The sequence below is a fragment of the Trichomycterus rosablanca genome, chromosome 16, assembly GCF_030014385.1.
Source record: "Trichomycterus rosablanca isolate fTriRos1 chromosome 16, fTriRos1.hap1, whole genome shotgun sequence".
In the NCBI taxonomy this organism is placed as follows: Eukaryota; Metazoa; Chordata; class Actinopteri; order Siluriformes; family Trichomycteridae; genus Trichomycterus; species Trichomycterus rosablanca.
In genome coordinates, this window is record NC_086003.1 from 4,164,709 (window position 1) to 4,184,034 (window position 19,326).

Below are 19,326 nucleotides of genomic sequence, written 5' to 3' on the forward strand. Positions count from 1 at the left end.
TATTTAGTGTATTTATTTATTTTGGTCTTCAAGACGCATTAACATAAACCCAAACACTACAAGTAATTACAAACAGATTATTATTATCATCCATATTATTAAAATCTAATCACATGCACAATGCAGAAAGTCTCTTACAAATCACATCAAATCACATAACAAGAATTAAAAATAAAACAAAACTATTACATTTTCATGAGAGTTAATAGAGAGGCTAATAATTTTAGATAATTAGAGCTGCACTTGTATATTTGTGCATGTATTTACCCAGAACTGTAATTAAAACACCAAGTGAAAGAAAGAAATACTAACTAAAAATCAGCAATAGTCTGAAGTTTAAGGATCGGCCTTGCACGTGTTTCTCACACTTATAGTGAAGTTACTTGAAACTCCCAATCTGATCAATTCTTGTTTAAGCTGAAAAGAAAAACAAACATTTTACAAACAGTTTTTTATTTTTTTTTTTAAATAAAAAATGTTAAGCTTTTATATACAATAAAACATTGTGAGAAATGTATTAACATATTTTAATTAAAGCATAATTGATGACAGATAAACTTACTTGGTTTGACACTAATTCCTCAATTTGAGAATCTTTCAGATTTTTCTTGGTTTTGATATTCATTCGCAGTCCGGTTGAAGGACCTGTAAAAAAAAGTACTTTAATGTACATGTGTTAAGGGAGATAATGTTGGTAAGAATGGTGAGGGTGGCAATCATGAAGGTAAAAGTGGTAAAAGCGATAAGGTTAAGTGTGGAAAAGGAGGTAGAGATAAAGATGGTAATGGTGGGAAAGGTCATAAGGTGGGTGGCATGGTATGATTGGTAAAGGGGGTTATGGTAATGAGTGTGGTAGGAGAAATTAGGGAGGTGTGAGAGGTAAGTAAGGTAAAAGTACCCAGAGTGGTATGGGAAGTAAAGTGATCAGAGGTAATGTTGGTGTGGTGGTATTGTTGCTGTGAAATAACAGTAAAAAAATATTTTAAAAAGATTTTTTTTCTTACCTGGAGTTTTTTCTGCTCATGTGAAAAAAGAGAGAATTTTAAAAAGCATTACAAACTTTTACAGTAATTATTCAGATGTAAACATGCTATATTCAACTTTGTTTAGGTTTGGCCATTTAGTCTGAAATACAAACCCCAAATCCAAAAATGTTGGGACAATATGGAAATTAGTTTGCCTTCAGTCCTGACCTGCTCCAATACAAAATGTGTGCAGAATTTGTGAAGAACAACCCTGTACGTGTTTGCAGGAAAAATGAAACACTTAATTGTTTGGTATTCTCAGAGCCAAAACGTCTTTTAAGTGTGTCAATGAATGGCAACATTACAAAGTATTAAATGGTTTACAGTCTCAACTGTATTTTGGAATGTGTTGCAGACCTGAATGCAGGAATAAATGTATATTACAAAATGAAGGAAACTGACCAGGAAAAACGTGAAATATCTTGTAGTTAAAGTAAATGTAAGAAACACTGACTTTTTTATTCTGTTCCAACTTTTTCTGATTTGGGCTTGTAGAAGCAGAAAACATTTTTTTACATTTATTACACTTACACACACACAAACAACAAAAACATTAGCTCACCACTGTAGCAGACAAAGGGGAAAGTGGCTAAACAGTTTTCATCTCTCCACCAACCAGAATCATCCACAGCTGTACAGTGTTGATTTCCAGATTGCCAACCTACATTTCTACCATTATCAGGTTCTCTTGATTCTGATGGAATTGCTGGACTCCAGTATGTAAAAGTGGAGTTGCTCTGATCTGACCATAATCTGTTCCTGTACAGACCTATCCATACAGGATTGTCACCTGAGGTGTCTAGTATTTTTTGAAGCTCAGTCTCATTTCTCACACTTGCCAAGTCTGTGTACTGTGCTCTGCAGTAACTCTGAGCTTCTTTCCAGGTCATTGATGTATAAATCCACACGTAACTGTTGTCTTTAGCTGAGAAAAACAACATGTACCATGATTAAAATATCAGCTGCAGACCAAATGTAAACAGTCAGTACAGTCATATAGAACCAAATAAGTTCAAATCACATGTGGCAAGTTAAAGCAGCAGAGCAAGAATACTTCCTCCTACAAAACTATTCTTTAGGGTTTGTTTAGTCTTTATTTATTATTAACTGTAAGTACACATCTTCAAACTACTTAATAATGTAATCTGAGAATTTTTTTTATCTTACCATCATAGCAAACAAATGGTAGGTTTGTGCTACAATCCTCATCAAACCAGACACTCCTTTCAACCTTAACACACAGCTGTTTTCCACCATAGTTATCAGGTTGATGGTTCCACCCTCTAAACTCTTTCTCTCCTTCTTTGTAAAAAGCATCGTCACTCAGAGACCATCTCCAACTCTCCAGATCATCATACAGTCCAATCCAGGCTGAACCAGAGTAGCTGCCATTTACTGTGTTAAAGGTCCTGTTCATTTCCTCCATGTTTTCAATGGTTGCCAGGTCAGTATAATTCTCTCTGCAGTATCTCTGTGCTTCAGTCCAGTTCTTACTCTCATTAACAAAGTGGTACTCACGGTAGGATGTTGATGGATCTGCTAGAAAAGCCAAACAAAAGTGTATTTAATGTTGGCCATTTGTAGGTTCATCAAAAACTGAACTAATATAAGCAATTTACCATATGATACATTTACCCAAAATTTAAACCAAAAACACACCATGTTAATCTTAAACGGTCCCTGTCCTAACATGTAAAACCAGTTTCAGAATGTCATAAAATAAACCTATTAAATCTTGGTTTATTTTCTTATTTAAATACATTTTTGTTTGCATTATGTTCACTTTTTTTGGGCACATTATCTACTTTTTAAATGTTTCTGAATTTAAGGTTTGAGGTTCTTCTCTTATAGCTGTTGGAGCCCCTGCTTGACTATGGTCATCAATTATCTCCTGTTTAAGTGTTTGTGTTCTTCAATAATTTTAATATTTATTTTTTATTTTATTACTGTATTATTATTAATTTTTCTCTCTCTTAAGCTGCTTATGTAGTTCTGCTCCTGTTAAGATGCTGCTCTAGATCCTGGTTCCTTTGTTAATGAAGAACCCTGATATATTAGGAGAGAGCATTGGACAGTGGCACATGATCCTGATGCACCATTACTGCTCTGGTTTTACTTGGTTTTATCATTAAGCTTTTTACCCCTACCACAGTTACCAATGCTGCCATGGCCTTCTTGCTTCCTCTACTAATAATATGAAAAATTAATTAAGGGACACAGAGCAACATGGCCTAAATCACTGTCTGTAAAAAGAAAAAAAATATTACATTTTCTTTCCATGTCTACGGAGCCCCTTAGGGGTCACTAAGGAAAAAAAATATGTGAAGACAAAATCCATACCCTCGGTTTAGTAAACCGTACGCACGGATTAGTAAACCGTACCCTCAGTTTAGTAAACCGTACCCTCAGTTTAGTAAACCGTACGCACGGATTTGTAAACTGTACTCTTAATTTAAAGTCCGTCCGCGGTCACGCTAACTGCGCTACAAGTTTTACTGTGCTCCTAAAACCCGTTTTACGGTAATACAGTTGCGAAGCATTGAAAAGGATAAAGCATCTTTTTTGCAGCTTAATACTACTAAACCGAGGGTACGGATTACTAAACCAAGGGTACGGTTTACTAAACCGAGGGTACGGTTTACTAAACCGAGGGTACGGATTACTAAACCGAGGGTACGGATTACTAAACCGAGGGTACGGTTTACTAAACCGAGGGTACGGATTACTTAACCGAGGGTACGGTTTACTAAACCGAGGGTACGGATTACTAAACCGAGGGTACGGATTACTAAACCGAGGGTACGGTTTACTAAACCGAGGGTACGGATTACTAAACCGAGGGTACGGATTACTAAACCGAGGGTACGGTTTACTAAACCGAGGGTACGGTTTACTAAACCGAGGGTACGGTTTACTAAACCGAGGGTACGGTTTACTAAACCGAGGGTACGGTTTACTAAACCGAGGGTACGGATTACTAAACCGAGGGTACGGATTACTAAACCGAGGGTACGGTTTACTAAACCGAGGGTACGGATTACTAAACCGAGGGTACGGTTTACTAAACCGAGGGTACGGATTACTAAACCGAGGGTACGGTTTACTAAACCAAAGGTACGGTTTACTAAACCGTGCGTACGGATTACTAAACCGAGGGTACGGTTTACTAAACCGAGGGTACGGTTTACTAAACCGAGGGTACGGTTTACTAAACCGAGGGTACGGATTACTAAACCGAGGGTACGGATTACTAAACCGTGCGTACGGATTACTAAACCGTGCGTACGGATTACAAAACCGAGGGTACGGATTACTAAACCGAGGGTACGGTTTACTAAACCGAGGGTACGGTTTACTAAACCGAGGGTACGGATTACTAAACCGAGGGTACGGTTTACTAAACCGAGGGTACGGATTACTAAACCGAGGGTACGGATTACTAAACCGAGGGTACGGTTTACTAAACCGAGGGTACGGATTACTAAACCGAGGGTACGGATTACTAAACCGTGCGTACGGATTACTAAACCGTGCGTACGGATTACAAAACCGAGGGTACGGATTACTAAACCGAGGGTACGGTTTACTAAACCGAGGGTACGGTTTACTAAACCGAGGGTACGGTTTACTAAACCGAGGGTACGGATTACTAAACCGAGGGTACGGTTTACTAAACCGAGGGTACGGATTACTAAACCGAGGGTACGGATTACTAAACCGAGGGTACGGTTTACTAAACCGAGGGTACGGATTACTAAACCGAGGGTACGGATTACTAAACCGAGGGTACGTATTACTAAACCGAGGGTACGGTTTACTAAACCGAGGGTACGGTTTACTAAACCGTGCGTACGGATTACTAAACCGAGGGTACGTATTACTAAACCGAGGGTACGGATTACTAAACCGTGCGTACGGATTACGCTCTTCATATATATTTTTTTCCTTAGTGACCCCTAAGGGGCTCCCTACATGTCTGTATGAGTTTCCTTTAAATACTCAGGTTTTCTCTTACTTCCACAAAACATGCAGAGGGTGGATTGGATAGTCCTAATTGCTGTTATGTGTAAATGACCAATCAAAAAGAAATAATAATAAACAAGTCTACTCACTACTGTAGCAGAGGAACGGTAACGCTTGTCCACAGTACTCAGTGCTCCATTGTCCAGATTCACTAAATGATACAGCAGTACAGTAGTCACTCGATCCACCGTTATATGGTTCTCCTGACATCCAGTTACTAAAAGAATAGTTGCTTTTATCTGACCAAGACCAGGTTCTATACAGGCCAATCCATTTGCCACCATTACAATAATCATTATTATAATAATAATCATTATAATTAGTACTATAGCCATAATACAAATAATTATAAAAATCAATATGACCACTGTATTGTAATTGAAATAACATCGCTTTTAGCTTTTGGTTCTCTTTTTCATTTCTCACACTGGCCAGGTCTGTGTAATGATCTCTGCAGTATCTCTGAGCTTCAGTCCAGTTCAAGTACTTATTGACTAGGATAAAGCTTTCACTGCCATTTTCCTTCCCTGTGAGAAACCATTGAAATAATCACCATTATAAATAGAAAAGTGAACCACATTATTTTTAAAAGATTATTCACATGATTGATGTGCTTACCATCATAACAAAAAAATGACATTACATTAGAGCAAGAATTCTCACGCCATATTCCATCAGAGACTGAAACATAAACACACAAACTGTTTCCATTCTGGTTCCTCGGTTTCTCTATGTTCCAGTTTCTAAAGCTTTTCTCTTCTTCTTTATAGAAAACTCCATCATTCAGAGACCATTTCCAGCTGTTCAAATCATCATACAGACCAATCCAGGCTAAACCATAGAAGCTTTCATTTACTACCTTAAGGAGTCTCTTCATATCTTCCACGTTATTAATGGTAGCCAGGTCAGTATAAACATCTCTGCAATGTTTCTGTGCTTCAGTCCAGGTCTTGTTCTCATTAACAAAGTAATACTGATGGTTGGTACATGAGTATCCAGTGCTGAGTTCTTCAAAGTAAAATAAAAGAATAAAAACATAAAATGATTTTAAATGGAGTAATACAGTTGTAGAAAAGTATAGATCATGTTAATTGTGTAAATAAGCATCTTTAAATAAGCATCATGAGCATTTTCTAATTGTTTTTGTGAATAATGTATGTTCCTCTAATAAAGTAATAATGTATGGTTTTCTCTGGCCAGTTGAGTCCACCCTGATTATTATACTGCAAAGTTTAAAAGCCAGGTTCTTGAGGTTACTCAGCCAGGTTCATGAGTAGCTTGCACATCTGTAAAGGCACCTAAGTCTTTTTTGAGGAAGTCCTTGTCCCTTGAAAATGTGTGGTGCATTATGAAACATCAGAGACTCCTCATTAGCTAGTGTTACATCAAGAAAAAATTACAAAAAGTGTTATTACTAGTGAAAAAATAATACCACATGAAGGTCCTCCAGTCAAAAATCACATCTAACTCCCAGACATAATTTTCAAGACTGACAGTTAAAGTTTCAAACACTTTTAGTATGTTCTAATTTACAGAACTAAAACTATTTCAGTCCAGCAGTAAATGTTGTAGGATGGAAAAAAATAAAACTAGAACTGTTTTACTTTTAATCTTCATTGTTTTATAAAAAAAAACATGTTGTAGTTTCAATTTACTAAACTATTTATTTACTAATAACAACAACAACATTCTAATCAACTATATAACATGTTACATATAAATGTAAAATACCCAGATGATAAATTAATAAAGCTTAGTTTGTGTCAAAAGGAAAAAGGTGGGAGTATCTGTGGGTGTGGACCAGACTATTTGTCTTCATATGCTATGTAAGGACCCTGATTGGTGGAATAGACGCCTGTGCACAATGCATGGGCGAGAAGAGGAGGGCTGTACACGTGTCAGAAGAGGATTCTCTGCTCTCCTCGGATTCAATCGGGTATCACTCAACAGCAGAAGACAAAAAAATTGAATGCACTAAATTAGGAGGAAAATGGGGAGAAAATTCATTAAAAACAGCAATGGGTATCAAATTAAAAAAACTCACTATTGTAGCAGACAAAAGGGAGCCGAGCTAAGCAGATTTCATTTCTCCACCGGCCTGAATTCCTAAGAGATACAGCAGTACAGAGTTGATTGCCATAATCAGCATGATAATCTAATCCATTGTCTGGTTGTTCAGGGAATGAAGGGTTTTCTGGTTTCCAGTGTTCATACAAGGAATTGTCCTGGTCGGACCACAATCTTTTCCTGTAGAGACCAATCCAAGACCCATAGCCTCTTATCAGATTAAGGATTTGATTATTATCTGCTTGGGTTTTTACACTGGCCAGGTCTGTGTGGTGCTGTCTGCAGTAATTCTGAGCTCCTGTCCAAGTCATGTACTGGTCAATCCAGATGTAATATTTGGTTGCACTTTTTCCTGAAATAGAAGAATACTGTGCTTAACAGAACCTGCACAAAAAGTTGCACATTTTTAAGTACATTTATTAAATATTCTCACCATTATAGCAAACAAACGGTGAATTGTTGTTACAGTCGTCATCAAACCATGTTCCATCAGATTTAATCGACACACACAGCTGATTACCACCATAGTTATCAGGTTGATGCTCCCACCCTCTAAAATCTTTCTCTCCATCCTTATAGAAAGCAGCATCATCCAGAGACCATCTCCAACTCTCCAGATCATCATACAGTCCAATCCAGGCTAAACCAGAGTAGCTGCCATTTACCGTATCAATGAGCATGTTCATATCCTCCACATTATTAATGGTTGCCAGGTCAGTATAATTCTCTCTGCAGTACAGCTGTGCTTTTGTCCAGGTCATGGTCTCATTAATAAAGTGATACTGATACGATGTTGATGAGATTGCTGGTAATCATAAGAAAAAAGTCTTAAAAGTGGTGATTACAAATGTTTTCGACATTGAATTCTCCTGCATGACAAAAACTCACAGTGCTGTAGATGTTTTGCTCCTCACCCAATTTCTTCTATTCTTGCCAATTTGTAACATTTAATGCTTCAGATTGTTCAACTAATTTAATGTAAAATGAGGCTTAAATTAGTAAATACGGTGCCCAGGTGTTGCAGTGGGATATTCTGTTAGCACACCAGCTCTGGGATTTTGAACACCCTGAGTTTGAATCTCAGCTCTGCTAATGGTCGACTAGAACCCCCCCCCCCCCCACCCCTAGCAGGCACAAATAGCAGTAGGGGAACACGTAGATCAGAGCGTGACTCTCCATTGGTTACACTAAATGATAAGAAAAAGGCTGCTCAGGTGGCACAGCGGTAAAAACACATGCTGCAACCAGAGCTGAGATCTCGAATACATCGTATCGAATCTCAGCTCTGCCTTGCTGGCTGAAGGCTGAGCGGCCACATGAACAACGATTGGCCTGTTGTTCAGATGGGCGTGACTAAGCCGAACAGGGTCTCTCTCTGTCAGACTGGTGCAATTACGACCTCCGAAAGAGTGCTCTTAGGGTGTGTCTCTCCGTACACAACGCTGGGTAGCACAACACTCGTCAATGTGTGAATGACAAGATGCATACGGCTTATAATACGGGCGTGGATTAGCTTTGATCTCCTCAGTCAGAGCAGAGATCGGCATAGGCGGAGAGGAAGCATGACGCAATTGGGCAATTGGATGTGCTAAAGGGGGGAGGAAAATTAAAAGAAAAAGGAAGAAGATGCAAAGGAAAAAATTAGCCACCCTTAGAAATAACAACTGCATTCAAACGTTTGTGATAATTTGTGAGGAATCTTTTACATCACTTTGAAGGAACTTTGGCCCATTCTTATTTGCATAATTGTTTGAATTCAGCTTTATTAGGGGGGTTTAAGCATAAGCGGTATGTTTAGGGTCTTGGCACAGCATCTCAATTCCCAAGTCAGTACCTCGACCAACTAAAAACCTTAATTTTGTTTGTTTTGAGCCATGCAGAAGTGGATTTTAAATCACTGTTTTACTGCATAATCCACCTGTACTTGAGCATTGAGAAGTCAAACATGATGCTTGGACATTCTCCTTCAAAATATTCTGATAATGTTTCATAAATTATGACAAGTTATCCGGTTACTGTAAAAGCAAAGCGGCCCCTTAAAGAGATTTTCACATTTGATTCATCAGTCCACAGAATACTATCCCAAAGATTTTGGGGGGTCATGTAAATGTTTTGGCAAATGTGAAATGTGACTTTTCATCATCATTTAAAAAAGCACATTTTGTTAACTCTGGGTTATCCTTGTCTAATATTAAAAGTAGTTTGATGATCTAATCATGAAAGCACAACAAATATGTAAAAATAGAAGAAATTGGGAAAAGGGGCAAAATGTTTATGTGTACATTTCTGAAACCCAGTAGACCCATGAAGTCCTACTTTAATATAAATTTATAAGGCTTTTTATTAATCCTTGCAACATGGTTTTGTTGGGGTTTTTTTTGTTGTTGTTTTTTTATTTATATTTTTGTCTGTTTTTGGTAACAGTCACACCTGCCACATAGTTCAGAGGGGGAGGAGGGGCACATTTTTTGCCTCCAGTGGCTGGCAAATGAGGCGTAAAGGCACAAGTAAGCCGATTTCTCTTAAAAAACAAAAAAGAGTAACTGATTTGTTTATCTATATGTTTGACAAGAGAAAGTTTCATGTTTCTGTGAATCAAAGTACTCTGGTCCAGATGTCTGAGTCTTGTCTTTAAATTGGCAGCAACTCTACACTTATCAGCCTGCATCAACATCAAGGGCCTCTGTCCCAAATAGTGATGGGTCAGGTTGTGAATCAAGCCACTGTCCAGTGCCTGATTCCCTCCTCTCCTTTCTCTTTGCTGTCCATAAAATCCTCTTTCCCAAGCTTTCACATTAGGTAAACACATACATTAAATAAACATATATAACATACATTGTTACTATGAAGGAACTGAAATCTACTCACTACTGTAGCAGAAGAATGAGATTTCTTGATTGCAGTTTTCATCACTCCATGTTCCATTACGAGAAATATTCACAGCTGTACAGTATTCAGTGTCTCCAGCATTATCTGGTTGTCCCGGTTTCCAGTTACTAAAAGAAGAGTTGCTCTTATCGGACCAAGATCTGGTTCTGTACAAGCCGATCCATACATAAGAATTTGTGTAATAAGAAACTAATACTGATCTTATGTTCTGGTTCTCAGTTTCATTCCTTATACTGGCCAGATCTGTGTGATGCTCTCTGCAGTATCTCTGAGCTTTAGTCCAGTTCATTTCTTGAGAGACCAGTATGTATTTTTGACTGACATTCACCCTCCCTAAAACAAACCATTGTGAGATTTAACATTTCAGAAAGAAATTTAAAATGCATTTTTCTTTTAGCTATTTAATGTTTAATTATTTTATTTACAACTGCTAACAACTAGTACAATTTTACTATTTTTTTTTTTTTGTTTACTTTTCAACAGTGTAACAAGCTAGCACAACCACATTTTATGTGGAACAAACATCAAACCTAGAGCTATAACACATCCACTTTTCAGGAAAGTTCTTTCACAACATATTAAAGAGTGTATTTTAGAATTTATTCCTATTTAGTCAAAAAAAAACAAAAAAAAAAACAATTGTGTCAGGAACTGAAGAAGTGTTTAAATTTCTGACAGAAAAAAACACTTGCAGCATGAATTTAAATCCATACACTGCTATGGTATACACTCCAGCACTTTATTAGGTACACCTATCTGGTAGTACGTTCTTTACATACACCTGGACTGCTCAATATTTTTTTTTTCTAGATCTTACCACAGCTTTTGACACAGTTGATACAACTATACTTATTTTCACACTCTCCTTTGTTGGTTGGCTTTAGGTCTTTTACTTCCTCAGTCCTCAAACTTTAGAACTCCCTTTCACAATCGCTTTGTGACTGTACCTCCATCTCCTCCTTCAAAGGTCAACTAAAAACTTTCCTTGCTGCACATAAATCGTATCTCTCTACGTGTTAGAAATATGTGCATAAAAAACAAAATTGCTTGAGTCTCTAACTGTGCACCTACAAATTTAAGCAGTATTTAAAATTCTTAACAACAGTGTTGCACTGTTAATGCAGGTATACCAGTACAATACAAAATTCACCTGTATGATAGGTGCAGCTTAAACAATAAATGTACGCACTAGATAGATAAAAATGTGTAAATGTTTGACTTCAAGTTTGCACAGGTCCAGGTACATTTTTACTTTGCTTTATTGTTCAGTTTTGTACTCATGAGCTGAGATTTTAAACTACATTCAAAATTAAATGCATCTACCTAAAAATCAAAAGGCTCTTCTGCTCTATATAAGTTTTGTAAAGTGACCTCGGCAGTAAAAACATTTGTAAGCAGAAAACTTACACTATATTAAGTGCTGTACTTACCATCATAACAAAGGAATGGACGCCCATAAGAGCAGTCACTCTCCCACCATAATGCAGGATAAACATCATAGTTAACACACAAGTCATTTCCACCCGAGTTTCTTGGTTTGTTTATATACCAGTTATTAAAGCTTTTCACTCCTTCTTTGTAGAGATCATCATCATTCAGTGACCATTTCCAGCTGTTCAGATCATCATAGAGTCCTAACCAGGTCCGTTGACTGTCCCATACCTTGTTAGTAAGGTCAAGTTGTTCTTTATCGTCATGAACGGTGGCTAAGTCAACGTAATTTTCTCTGCAGTATTTTTGTGCCTCGGCCCAGGTCTTGTTCTCATTAATGAAATGATACTGATGAATAGAACTGATGCCCAGGGTGTAAAACCCTAGGAAAGACACAATGTCAGGTTAGCATACAATTAAAAATGCTGCAACATAAACATCACTGAAGGAACTGAAATGTGAGGGTAATTTAATGTGGTACATTTTTTAAATATATTTGTAATCATTAAACAACTTGAGATTGGTTTATTAGATTTGTTTTTGTGAGTAAGGTTAATAAAGTACTGAGCCTCTACAGGGACCTTGTTAAAAAATAGGGTAAAATTGTATTTGCACTAAAATATTAAAGCTTTCTTATGCACATAAGACGTGTAACATGTGTTAGTATTCTTTGTCTAAACTATTTGGTTTGTAATTATATACCTGCTCATACCCATTCCATGTGCTTTACCACATCAAATATCATCATTGTACCATGTCTGTGGGAATTTTGTACCAATTGTTTTGTGCAAGGTCATGCCAGTACAGTGTTTTTACCACATAGTTGAAAGTATATGATTTATTTGACATAATTGGATTTGTACACTCAGTATGGCTTCTGAACTTTATAATTAGGAGAGGCGTCCATATACTTTTGGCCATATGATGTTTCTGTAAATCTAAGCCTTATGCAGGTATACAGGTGGCAGGGTGTGTGACCTTGGCACCAACATTTTAGTTATTTCATTTTTTTTTTTTTCATTTTACACCAAACAAATAGTTTAAACTTCATGTTAATTATTCAATTATGCAAATTGTTTAATGTTGTTGTTAAAACTTTATCTAATTAATTGTCTAATTATGACTTTAAAATATGCATTAAATGAGGTTATTACAATATGGGTTATACATAGAATATAGGCCAAGTATAAATGTTTATCTGATTAGTAATTGAATAATAATAGTAGAATCTTTACTTCTGACTAAACTGTGATCATGTGTTTGCAGTGATAAAAACATTTACATTGGCCTCAGACATTTACATGCGATGTGTGAAGTTGATCAACACATAACCATAACTATAGGTGAGAATCAATAACTCTATACTTATACATGTTTAGGTAGGTTCTGTCCTCAAGCATAGTATTTTTAAAGGCAAACAGCAGGGGAGCCTGTTATATTTTTATTTGTAAGCAGTAAAGATGAGACTGGAGTAAAAAGCAATATAAGCAGAGCGTCTATGATGGAACTGACAGCGTGAATGTAAACAAGCCAGTTGGGACTGTTTCTCAAGAATTGTTTATTATGGTGATTGTATAGTTGCTTTGATTACAGTTAAATGTATAGTAAGAACAATCTCATATTGATCAGTGTAACTTTAATTGTTAATTTAGTGTTTGTAATAATGAGTTTGGATGATGTAAATGTTTTTTTGTTGCAAATTTGTATTACAAACAATCTGGTAGTTTTAAACAATGAAAAAAAATCTGTCCCAAAAAAGGATAACCAGCCATATAATTCAAACGGACAGTTCCTGACAAGTTATCGAGCTTGGGAAAGGCACTATCTGAATTTATTATTAATAGGGGTGCTCGGGTAGTGCAGTGACTAGCCTAGAACAACTCCAATGGACTTGGAAACCTAAATCACAGTACACGACTGACAGGCATCTACTTAATATAAAAACAAAGTTAGTTATTATTATTTAAAATATTATCATTATTGTTGTTATTATTATTATTTCAGATGCAAATGTTATAAGAATTATTGCCAAACCACCCAAAGTACCTGCATACAGTTTGGACAGACAAACAGATAAAGCCTAGCAGTTGTCTACTACACGTGTAGTGTCTTACATTAAACTAAATCAGTTTTGTTCAAATTTTATATATAATTACTAAGGCATGCATCCAAAACTTTAGAGGCTCTGTAGTAAAGTTGTAAAATCAGACAAATAAAATGTGATTACAAAAATAAATAAAAAAAACCTTTACTGACCTAAGAGCAGCAAAAGCTGAAACATGGTTCTGGTAAAATATAGACAGAAAGCAAAAGTTCATTAATAACACAAACATACATTACATGTATATATACATTATATATTGTGCTACAAAATTATATCCATGTTACATAAATCTAAACTTACCTCGTGGATTTCTGTTCATGTATGATGTCCTGCACCAATCGTACCAATCCAATACTGAGAGCTCCAGACAGCTGTCTTTATAAATATGATACAGGGGGAGGGATTCATGAGGTAGTGATTGATAAAATGTAGTTAAACTGGTTATTTACAGTATCTGAAAATAAGGATCTCAGATAAAAATAAATAATTTAAGTTAATATGAAAGAAAAACATGTAATAAGTCATTAAAATATTCTGTTAATCAGAAGTGATATTCTAAAAAATAGAAATTAAAAAAAATCATGTTGAAGGAAACTTTGTGACTCTTGGAATGAGGAAATTAGATGGTTTTTTTTGCTTCCCTTCTTTTTGTTTGTTTTGTGTTTATTCAGGTTCTGCCAGGTTACATACCAACTAGTAGTAGAACCTGCTGCAACAGGCTTCTGTTTTTATTTACACAGACTTTATTTTTGTTCTGGAGCTTTTATCCGGTTCTTTTAGACCCATCACACAAACTTTGGGGCTGTGAGGATTTAATAATAAAATGTAAGGGCAGTTGTAGCCTAGCGGTTAAGGTACTGGACTAGAAAGCAGAAGGTCGCTGTTTTAAAACCCCACGACTGTCAGGTTGCCACTGAACAAGATGAGACTATACTTTCACTTTGTTCTGACCTCAGGACAGTTTGGACCCCAAGTTGAGTCTGTGGCCCTTATTCTGATGTTTGATATAATCTTTACTTGATATAATCTTTACTTGAAGCTTTTGACATGCGTCTGTTTGATTGCGTACACTGAACTGCTGTTTGTTGAAATATATGAGCAGGGACATGAACTCAGTGGTGGTAATGGTGGTGGTATGTTACTGTGTGTTGTGCTGGTATGAGTGGATCAAGACACAGCAGCGTTGCTGGAGTTTTTAAATGCTGTGTCCACTCACTGTCCACTACCTAGTTGGTCCACCTTGTAGATGTAAAGTCAGAGACGATCGCTCATCTATTGCTGCTGTTTGAGTTGGTCATCTTTGAGATGTTCATCAGTGGTCACAGGACGCTGCCCACGGGGCGCTGTTGGCTGGATATTTTTGGTTGGTGGACGATTGTCAGTCCAGCAATGACAGTGAGGTATTTAAAAACTCCAGCAGCGCTGCTATGTCTGATTTACGCATACCAGCACAACACACACTAACACACCACCACCATGTCAGTGTCACTGCAGTGCTGAGAATCATCCACCACCCACACCATGCTTTGTTTGAACCACAACAATACCTTGTGTACCATGTGTACAAAGGAGAGTTAGCACCCCACCACAAGGCAGTGGCTACAGATGGCTACGGATTTCATCATCCCAAGTTGTTAGCTGATAAATAATAGGGCTACTCAACTAGTACCTGGGAATTATCAGTGACCAATGTGGAAACTGTGTTCAAATAGGTAATGATTAGCATCATATGTATATTTAAATGTATATTTAAACTGAACTTTGCTTAGTGTGGCAGACAGCTCATTCTTTATTACCATGTACCTACATGAGCATCCAGAGTTCCAAAATGATGAAGTTGGATGAACCTGAGAAACGACTTTATTGGGCAGTGGACCTTGATTTTTGTATACTGGTACCCTGGAGTTAATGGTACACTATAATGATAGGTAATACTAGTAAAGCTTATTGGTTGTGGCACGTTTACATTCATTCTGTCATTTGTGTTTCTAAAATTGTTTGCTTTTCACCTGTGCCAGTATTCAGTTAATATCAAATTATTGAGTCTTACTTATACCTGAAACTTGAAAAGAACTTAACCAGAGCTGAACTGTTGTGTTTTATTAATCTATTTTTATTATTTATATATTTGAATATGTTATCTTCATTATTTGCTAATGCATGACCATTTCTAAAGTCAATTTCTGGCTCTGTTTTGTTCTCTGTTCTGTAAGAAAAATCATTTAGGAAGACTAACTATAGCATTTTTAACCACACAATAATACATTAGAGTTGATGTGGTGATGATTTATACAGCATTAGAATTAAAATAACAAGTAAATTCTAAGTAAGTATATTAAGTAAACATGGAGAAGTTGAAATACTTTTGAACCACTAATGAGTAGTTAAACAAAAGTTAAACTCTAAAAATCTTTATCTGTATTTATATTATAATTGCACCTTTAATATTAAGGTAATACAGAGAAGAAGAAACTGTAGGATTAAGACGTAGGAATGTAGCGTGAGCAGCATTTGTGAGAACTCCTGTTTACTTGTCATTGTTACAACAGTATAAAAAACCTCTTTGTTTTTAAGCGTTTGTTTTCTTTCAGGTGCATCTGACTAACAAAGTCTTTATGTTTCATATCTAAAATTAGCACCAGTTGCATCTTTAGTCACGCCAACATTCATTCATTCATTAACCTGTTTTTCAGCCTGATCCTCCCTCATAAAATAAGGTGATGATTAAAAGGAAGATTAATGAAAGTATTATTATTATTATTATTGTTATTATTATTATTATAAAAACACCATTCAGGTGTAGAGACCAGTCTTGTACTTGCAGGGGTGTCAAACATGAACTAGACAAATTCTATAGCAGAATCTTGGAAACGTACAATATTGAAGCTCTCATTTAGCTCGAGGCATTTAGTTCTACCTGGAACATGTGAGAAAAACTGTACACAATTCTCATGAAGCCTTGGCATGAACACAAATAACTTAAAGCAATGAAAGATTGATGGTGTTTGGTATTTAAGAACAATGGATGAGTGACGATTTGTTGTGGAAAGATAACCTTTCTCTTTGATATGCACAAGTAAATGATGCATTTAAGCACATCACAACATTTCTATAAATGTAGTTCTAGTTTGATTTATTTATTTATTAGGATTTTGACGTCATGTTTTACACCTTTTGGTTAAATTAAGGACAGGACAGGTAATTACTGGTCACACAATACCCATCAGTCCAAGTCTATCATGTTAAACACAGTCATGGACAATTTTGTATCTTCAGTTCACCTCACTTGCACGTCTTTGGACTGTAGGAGGAAACCGGAGCTCCTGGAGAGAACCCACGCAGACACATGAAGAACATGCAAACTCCACACAGACCGCTCCACCTGGAAATCGAACTGCAACTGTAATACATATATTTTAATAATGTTTGTATTTGCAAACATTAAATGTGGGTCTATGGGTAATACTAAGCTGTATTTATAGATTTTCTTATATAATCGTATGCTGAAGTAAAAATTGTGTAGAAGTAAATTCTAAATACAAAATCTTATTTATGAGTGTTCCTTACTAGTATCCGTGTCTTGGCCCCCAGCAGATTACATAAGTGTATTGATGCGGTCCTTCGGGAGAAAAAAGTTTAACACTCCTGCTTTAGAGGCTCTGTACTAACGTTATATAATGAGAAACATGGACAACAATCAATTGTCGGCTTGGGATTTAGGATTTTTCCTAATCAGTTGGGGTCCTGCCAAGACCGCATGGGCCGCCCAGACATTGTGAAGTGGTGGGATGGTAAGGTTGTTTTTTTTTTCTCCTACATGTTGCATTATTGTACTTGTACTCAGTGTACTTAGTGGCAGAAACAAGGAAAGCTGAAATAATTGAAAGACAGATAAATGCAGCCAAATACAAGAACATCTGTGAACCTCCACCAGAGCAAATGCAAATTTATGCTTGAGTAAAAGGCCAAACCATACAGCCAAAACAGCTCTAAAATTGGCAGACATTCGAATATCCTTGAGAAACACATGGAGAGGATGGTAATTTACCATAGTTTATCATCTAGTCTGACAGAGCTTGAGAAGATCTGCCATGATCTTTTGGTAAACTGTCCTAATCTAGGTGTGCAAAGATTGTAGATGCATCCAAGAAGATTTATACAAAGTGGATTTATACAAAGTACTCAATCAAGGATCTTAATTCTTTTGTATACTAGAGATTTTAGTTAATGAACATAGAGGCTAACAATGGCTTCACTACAATTCACAACACCATTATTTGTAGAAGATTAAATCGACAGCAATATTAGAAGTTCAGCCATTGTCCACTTATTTTCAGGAGTCAAAGTTCAAGGAGCCAAAGGTAAAAGATCTTAAAACTGTATGTCAACCAGCTTTTTAGTTTCCTTGAGTCCTGTGCATAACCTGTCTTAATTTTCAGACTACTTTGGGAATAGGACGTGCACATCTGGATACAGGAGATTTGTACTTCATGTTAGCTAGTTTGGAATTTTCTCTTTCTTTGGGCATGTTGGAATTTACCCCAGTAGCCTGGGATTCTAGAACTTCCAGGCTGAGCCTAGAACTGCCTCATCCTGGTCTGTCAGACTGAATACCAGAGTCAAAATATGGAAGTTGTAATCATTACTACCAAGATACATATACACATATAGAACAAGTTAAGAGTGTAAATATAAATAAAATCATCTGCATTGTAGAAAAATGCTTCTTAGGGCAACTTTCATCTTAGTCTTAGATTATGTTGGTGTAGATTTATTACTGGCATTTATTGTAAGCTATATTGTAAATGAGGTCTCTGTGTCAGTGTACTTCTGAGTTGAATTATATAAGCTACTCACAAACTACATTAACAATAATATCATACAACCATTTATTTAGTGTATTTATTCATTTTGGTCTTCAAGACGCATTAACATAAACCCAAACACTACAAGTTATTACAAACAGATTATTCCATATTATTAAAATCTAATCACATGCACAATGCAAAAAGTCTTTTACAAATCACATCAAACCACATAACAAGAATTAAAAATAAAACAAAACTTTTACATTTTCATGAGTGTTAATAGAGAGGCTAATAATTTTATATAATTAGAGCTGCACTTGTATATTTGTGCATGTATTTACCCAGAACTGTAATTAAAACACCAAGTGAAAGAAAGAAATACTAACTAAAAATCAGCAATAGTCTGAAGTTTAAGGATCAGCCTTGCACGTGTTTCTCACACTTACAGTGAAGTTACTTGAAACTCCCAATCTGATCAATTCTTGTTTAAGCTGAGAAGAAAAACAAACATTTTACAAACAGTTTTTTAATTTTTTTTTTTATAAAAAATGTTAAGCTTTTACATACAATAAAACATTGTGAGAAATGTATTAAAATATTTTAATAAAAGCATGAATGAAGACAGATAAACTTACTTGGCTTGACACTAATTCCTCAATTTGAGAATCTTTCAGGTTGTCCCAAGTTTTGATATTCATTCGCAGTCCGGACGAAGGACCTGTGAAAAAAAGTACTTTCATTTACATGTGTTAAGGGAGATAATTATAGTAAGAATGGTGAGGGTGGCAATCATGAAGGTAAAAGTGGTAAAAGCGATAAGTTTAAGTGTGGAAAAGGAGGTAGAGATAAAGATGGTAATGGTGGTAAAGGTCATAAAGTGGGTGGCATGGTATGATTGGTAAAGGGGGTTATGGTAATGAGTGTAGTGGGAGAAATTAGGGAGGTGTAAGAGGTAAGAAAGTTAAAAGTACCCAGAGTG

The 19,326-nt window shown here is 36.2% G+C and overlaps 2 protein-coding genes across 2 annotated transcripts in view; both read right to left on the reverse strand.

Moving 5' to 3' along the window:
- Positions 1-336: 336 nt before the first annotated feature.
- LOC134330828 (macrophage mannose receptor 1-like) lies at positions 337-13,716 on the reverse strand. The gene is made up of 11 exons (XM_063012096.1): positions 13,692-13,716; positions 11,431-11,818; positions 9,984-10,333; positions 7,549-7,920; positions 7,093-7,467; positions 5,667-6,056; positions 5,138-5,575; positions 2,193-2,561; positions 1,591-1,950; positions 563-660; positions 337-417 (listed from the first exon to the last, which is right to left on the reverse strand). Exons 1-11 carry the CDS (start codon positions 13,714-13,716, stop codon positions 337-339), a joined length of 3,246 nt encoding a protein of 1,081 aa, XP_062868166.1.
- Positions 13,717-18,757: 5,041 nt separating this feature from the next.
- Positions 18,758-19,326, reverse strand: part of LOC134330829 (uncharacterized) — a 36,805-nt gene continuing 36,236 nt past the window's right edge. Inside the window, exons 25-26 of the mRNA XM_063012097.1 lie at positions 18,983-19,080; positions 18,758-18,838 (exon numbers count right to left, since the gene is read on the reverse strand). Of these exons, the coding sequence (XP_062868167.1) occupies positions 18,758-18,838; positions 18,983-19,080 (179 nt within the window). The remainder of the gene's footprint in view (positions 18,839-18,982; positions 19,081-19,326) is intronic.